The sequence below is a fragment of the Tursiops truncatus genome, chromosome 18 (assembly GCF_011762595.2).
Source record: "Tursiops truncatus isolate mTurTru1 chromosome 18, mTurTru1.mat.Y, whole genome shotgun sequence".
NCBI classification, from domain to species: Eukaryota; Metazoa; Chordata; class Mammalia; order Artiodactyla; family Delphinidae; genus Tursiops; species Tursiops truncatus.
The window spans coordinates 33,955,001-33,961,837 of NC_047051.1; the positions used below are offsets into that span (position 1 = coordinate 33,955,001).

Sequence of the window (6,837 nt, forward strand, 5' to 3'; positions counted from 1 at the left end):
CTGTTAAATGGATATTAGGGTTTTTAATGAATGGAACATTTATTTTTGTGCCAGCTCAACTAACAACATTGACATGATTAGCATACATTTTGGCAACCGTTCTAGCGCAAGGTGTTAGAAAAAAGGGGCTTTTATCTTTGAGCTTAATTTACTTTAACTTTCCTGGTTATATATATTTTTAAAGTGAATGAGATGTTTTTGTAAAGGAAATCTTGGCACAAGAAGTTATTCAGAAATATGTCCTTTTATTAATGTTACAGGCATTTTTTTCATGCTAGAGATGAAATCCATACCCCAAACACATGAACCTTCTTCAAACTCATAAAAGAATAAAATGTTTTGTTATTTATACTGATAATTAAATCATTGCATTTGTAGAGGACTTTTTTTTTTTTTAATGGTGCTACTTGTTTCACATGTATTTCTTCCCTGTAAAAGAGAGAAATCAGATATAAAAATGACTGGTGGAGGATGGTTTCCTCCATTGCTCTATATCAATTATGAATGAAAAGTTAGGGGAGTTAAATGTTCTTACTTTCTTAGCTCAGTGGCCTCTCATAAAAAAGGAATTTCCAATAAAAATATATTTCCTTTTTGTAACAAACACTACTGCCTCATATGCTTATTATTTTATTTATTAAAATTCTCAAATTGAAGAAAACAAGAAAATGAGTTAATACCTATTCAAAAGGTCTTGAGTTTTTGTATTCAATTCTTTTTTTGCAATGTGTTTTTATTTTAAAATTTATTGAAAGCACTTGTAACACAGCTAACAGAGGATTTGTTATAAGTATGTATTAAAATGAGTGTTTATAATTGATTCTAAGTCATAATAAATTAATATGCATATACACATGCATGGGTGTAAATTTTCATGTGAACTTCTATCAAACACATAGGCATACTCTTTTTCTATTATATATATATATACATATATATATATATGTGTGTGTGTGTCTATATATGTCTATAACTACACATGTATTTAATAATAATTTACCAAATGTTTAATTAAGTAATGAATTAGTTTAATATAAACGTTAGCATAACAGAATATTTAGTTTACCCACATTTACCTCTAAAAGCAAATGAATGCCATTAACAGGAGCTTCAGTAAAAGAACAAGCCCATGTTCAAATATAAAACAGTAAAAATGAGAAAGAAATTATGAAAATATATACCTTTAATTTGCAGACATAGAAACACTTTTGGTACAGTACAGACACATGATGCCTAAAAGTAGAATGATCCAGTTTAAGCTAACACTTATTCTTTGTTTACAAAGATAATTTTGCTATAGCTCTCATATAAAATAAAATTTCCAGCTCACACATGGAAGTGAAGATGATCAATCACTGATAAACCAGCTTGCTTCACTGCAAAGTGTTCAGTAAAAGCTAAATTATCAAAGAAATCTGCTGCTGGGCTTACAAATAAACTCTTGGACTTAATCCAAAGCCAAAGAAAGGAAGCCAGAACAGGTAGCCAACAAACCTAAACAACAACAAAAAGATAAGTATAACTTTCATAGAAAAGGTCCAGCTAAAACAACCAGTAGTGTCCACCAGCTTCTAGAATAATTTTGTTTTAATAAGATTTTTCTTTTTTTCTGTAACACATGAGTTTAAGTATATAAGAATCTAATACATAACCCAAGTATAGAACACTACTGCAAGTTGTGAAAGCATGAAAATGTCATGAACACCTATGAAGCAACTAAGATCGAAACATATCTTTGCTTCTGACTGTTTCTCTTGCACATAATTTCTAGTTACATTTTCTTTAAGAAAGAATATATATATTTTCCCTTGTAATAATAACAAGTGCAGTGGTAAAGCAAACAGAAAGCAACCAGAGTACACAGAAGGCGAATTAATCTTCAGCGTGTCAGATCTTTAACACATGGCAAAGCGTTTATCCTTGCTAAAAAAGAATTGCGCTTCTTTGTGAAGTCTTCTCTTTCAAATTATACATTATGCACTTGTGAGGTAATAAACATTCTGTTTACAAATGCATTTCTTTTCTTTTTTGTCATACATTTAAGTGGGGTGACATTCCATTTACTTTAATTTCATCTTTGTTTAATGTTAAAAACAATATATTTAAAATAGACTCTTTCATTAATTTCATTTACAACTGTCATGTACAATACCTTAAAAGAGTTCCCTGCAAAGGAGCAGCTGATGCCCTCTTGTGGTTAAAGGACTTTTTTAGCCAAAAATGCAATGTACCATTTTCTTACCTTCTTCCCGGGTTTTAACAATCACCTGCTTGGTGTATGAAAGCTGCAAATCATGTCCAAGCTTTTTTTATAACAGTTCCAAAGCTGTTAGTACCAATTTTCATTAAAAAAATGCTGTACACATTTTATAACCTCTGATTTTGAATTTAAAAACTTGTAAACAGCTATTTACAATACAGTACAAGTTATAAATTAGATGTCCAACACTCTTTGGGTGGTGAAGACTCTCCAAAGTCAGTTAAAACATCTCTGTTACTCCACAGCAAAAAAAAAAAAAAAAAATCAAATATTAGAAATATCCATTGGTTTCCTCTCTCTCATATGCAAGTCAATTTTTCCTTTTAATGGAATTTGTACTCCCAAATTTTCATCCTCCCTGTGATGCCTTTTCCCTCTCAAACAGATGTATATGCCCATCCCTGTTACGAGAGTGATAGAACCCAAGCTTATTACAGACAGAGCTACTAAGGTGGGCATACAAGACACAGGCTCAACTTTCCTATGAGTCGGTTCTATGGAGATCTGTGGTTCTTTCTCCTCTATGTTAATTTCTGGTTCCTTTCTTAAAAGACTCTCAATGTAGCTCTCATTACTGACAGTGTCATTGACAAATAGGTTCACCATGACCGTGGAATGGAGAGGTTCGGGATAACCATGATCACTCACTTTCACCAGTAAACGATGGAGCCCATAATCTGTCTGCAGCAATGCCTCTTCCAAAGTAATGTTGCCAGTTTTAGAGTCAATCCTAAATGACTCAGGCCTAGGACCTCTTCTCCCTATGATGCTGTAAGCTATGACAGCATTCATGCCTGTGTCTTTGTCAATTGCATAGACCTCTGTAACTGGGGAGCCAGGGAGAGTAGAAGGTAAAACCAACAGGTAAGACATGTTAGATTGAGGAAATAAAACAAGAGGTGGGTTGTCGTTGATATCTAGAAGGAGAATTGTGATTTTTGTGGTAGAGGAGAGGGGAGGCTCACCTCCATCAACAGCTTCAACCCACAAAGTATAGGAGCTTTGCTGCTCTCTGTCCAAAGAGACTTTGGCTCTCAGCGTGCCCTTTCCTGTGTCTATGACAAAAATATCACTCTGGTTCACCACGGAGAGGGCAACCCATCCATTTTGCCCAGCATCGGCATCTGTTACACTAATTATTCCAATTTCACCATATCCTGGAAAGTTTTCTGGCACAAAGAAGCTGAAGTCCTTGTTGATGAACCTAGGACTGTTGTCATTTTTATCCAACACTGTGATAGCCACGGTGGCTACTGATTCTTTGGGTGGTTTCCCAGAGTCAACAGCTCTGACTGTGTACTTGTACTTTTCTTTCTCTTCTCGATCCAGCTGAGTAGAAACTGTCAGAACTCCTGTGACACTGTCTAAGGAAAAGTATGATGGAGCATCAGGTCCCAGAAAATATGAAACTTGTCCCCTCTCTCCACTGTCAGCATCTGTAGCATCTAGCTTAGTCAAAAAGGCATTGGGTGAGTTGTTTTCTTCAATGGTTAGTTCCACCAAGGGTTGAAGGAAAATAGGAGCATTATCATTGTCATCTAAAAGTTGCACTTTAATCATTTTTTTGACATGAAATCCCTCAGAGTTCCAGGCTACCACAGCTATTTCATAGAACTGCTGTAGCTCATAATCCATAGGTTTTGTGGTTTCTAGCAGATATTCATTACTGTATGGTTTGTAGGGTGATAACCTAAATGGTCCTTCACCATCCAAGTAGCAGTTCACCTTGTATTTACCTTCTGGATCTCTTATGGTGAAAAATGCAATTGGAGTTTTAACAGGTTCCAGTTCTTTCAGGTAAACAATACCATCTATCTCATTCGCTATATAACGAGGGACAATTTCAGGTGGTCTGAAAATGACTTTGATAATGGTCACCAGGGCAGTTATCATAGCAGGGATGCAGCCTGGCCCATTAGCAAGAATGGTGAGCTTGTGTGTTTGCAGAACACTTCCCCCAATCTTACTGAAAAGTTTAATGACTCCAGTGTTTTCATCCAGATGGAATAAATCCTTGGATACTTGTGGAACTTTCTGGCTATAAGAGTAGGTGACCTGAGCATTGTTTCCCAAGTCTCTGTCCACAGCCTGGACAGCTGCAATCGGTGTGCCCACTGTAGCATTCCCATACACAGTGGCATTGATTTGTGAGTCTGTGAAGAGAGGGCAATTGTCATTAATGTCACTTATGCCAATGGTGAGGGTGGCACTGCCCAACAGTGGTGGAGACCCACCATCCTCAGCTATGATGATGCTCACATACTGGTCCTGGGTCTCCCTGTCCAACAGTCCCATGACAATTAGGTAGGGGGTTCGCTCCCCATTCTCATTCTCCTCCACGTCCAGGGTGAACATACGATGGTAGTCCAGCAAGCGGTAGGTCTGAACTCCGTTAGTGCCTATATCTCGGTCCATGGCAGGATGCTCTATGGCCAGCCGGGTGTTTACAGGTGCATTTTCTGGGACCCAAACCGATATTTCGGAAACAGGGAACTGTGGGGCATTGTCATTGATGTCCCGGATAGCGATTTTCACCTTCACAAACCTAAAGTATTCCTGAGGCAGGACCAGTACGTCCAGAAGCAAAAGACAAGAGTCAGCGGAAGGCGAAGAGGAGATGGAAATGCTGCCCCGCCAGGCAGCCCCTCCACCTCCTTCAAGACACAGGGCCTCCCTGTCGATCTCCTGGGCAGAAGTGTGCAGCTCTCCGGAGCGATTGTCTAGGATCACGTACTGGCCACTCAGTCCCTGGGAGGCCAGGCTGAAGGAGAGAGGAGGGTTCCGCTCGGCGCCGCTGTGCTCCGGGGGCTGCGACTGCGGGTCCTGCCTCCCTGCTCCGTGCACCAGCCGCAGGTCCTCGGCCAGGCTGCCGATGAGCACCCCCGCGGGCAGTCCCTCGTTCAGGCTGTACAGAAGCTCCGTGGCCCGGCTGTAACTCGCCAGGCAGTTGAAGGGTCCCACGAAGAGGAAAAACAGAAGCAGATGCTGAACGTGGAGGGTGGAGAGAAGGCTTATTACACACACGCGGAAAACACAGAGCTTGGAGTCAGAACCATTGCCCTGGGATCATTCTGGCTCCATCCCCATTCCCAAAGGCAAACGCTCCAGTCAGAACGGGGTGAAAAGGAAACTTGCTGTAAAGGAGAGATCTATGGGGCAACAGTGTCTCCAAAACTTAATTTTTCTCTTTACTTTCTACATCCCCCCCGACCCCTGCCCCTGCCCGGCTCCCCATCACCACCTCGCTCAGTTAATATTCGGAATCCCAAACCATAACTCATCCCTGGAAGTACATGTCGGAGTGGAGAGGACTGCGCAACGCGACAGAGAAACCACCAGGGTAGGTCATGGGGAGGGAGGGGGCTGGTAGTGGAGAGGACCGAGAGGTGGGCACTTTATTTTCCATTGAAATGTTTCTACCACTAAGATCCCCGAAATGCGAAATGTGTTGCATCCCTTGCTATGAGACCGATAACAACAATATTAATAATAATAATAATAATAATAATAATAATAATAATAATAATATAGTAACTCTACCCCCTCGGACTCCCTACCCCACCAAATAAACGCTTTAGGTCGGAAGAATTGATTTTCATTTTAGTACGTATCTAAACTCAAATCGAAAGGATCTGTATTTCCACCCCCTAACAAGCTCTCATTAATCCCCCTCCCTTAGGGAAAGAGAAGTAAATGTGGGAAATGATTATGCAAAAACAATTTGTCAATTGCAGTAGACAGTCACAGCCAGATGCTGGCCGCAGGAAACAATCTACGAACCCCTTTATCTCAAAGCCAATTGAGCACACCCCAGCCTCCTCCACCTCATCTGCCTACATTTCTGCTTCAGAAACTTCTCACGACCCAAGGACTTGCCTATTCCTTGCTAAAATGCAGACACATTATCCCAAACTCCCGTTCCCTCCACCCAACCTTCCTGGGAAGTTTGAATTAAGGTAAAAGGTTTGAGAAACCATAAAGGAGTGGGAACTGCCCCACAGTACTGTAACTTGTCGGGGCCGCGAGGCTCGTGGACCCCTACCCTTACCGGTAGGTTTCTGTGGCTGGTGCTGCTCCTGGAACGACTTAGACGCCCCATATCCAGGCGCGGGTGCCAGGTCGCCGGGCGCCAGCTCACTGGCAGGGCCCGCGAGCTGCGCGCATCCCCTCGGCCGCGCATTCCCTTGGAAGCTGCAGTCGGCGCGCTCCTGACGGGGAGGCGGCAGAAGACACTCCCTCTCTGTGCATGCAAATGGCTAGGGAACTTCAGCCAATAGTCACTGGCTCGTCAGTTAAGGACAGCAGCAGAAAGGTGAGGGGGTACCGAGGCACGGTCATGGTTTCCTGTCCTGGACCTGGGTTAAGTCCAGACCCCGGCGGAGGAGCCGGAGCGGGGACTTGCCTCTGAAGACGGCGACTAGGCGCCACCCGGTCGGACTCCGGGGCGCTTGTCCACCGTCCTCCCTCCTCGCAGCATCAGTCAGGACACAAGTTCACAGGTTGCGAGCGTGAGAGGGAGAATTAGACTAAATTAATAAGCTTGCATTTACATCTGATTAGAGAGAGAGGAAGTCGGC

The 6,837-nt window shown here is 41.9% G+C and overlaps 1 protein-coding gene across 1 annotated transcript; it reads right to left on the minus strand.

Annotated features, from left to right (window-relative positions):
* Positions 1 to 1,047: 1,047 nt before the first annotated feature.
* PCDH20 (protocadherin 20) lies at positions 1,048 to 6,440 on the minus strand. The gene is made up of 2 exons (XM_004329675.4): positions 6,309 to 6,440; positions 1,048 to 5,245 (listed from the first exon to the last, which is right to left on the minus strand). Exons 1-2 carry the CDS (start codon positions 6,438 to 6,440, stop codon positions 2,525 to 2,527), a joined length of 2,853 nt encoding a protein of 950 aa, XP_004329723.1. The 3' UTR covers positions 1,048 to 2,524.
* Positions 6,441 to 6,837: the final 397 nt, after the last annotated feature.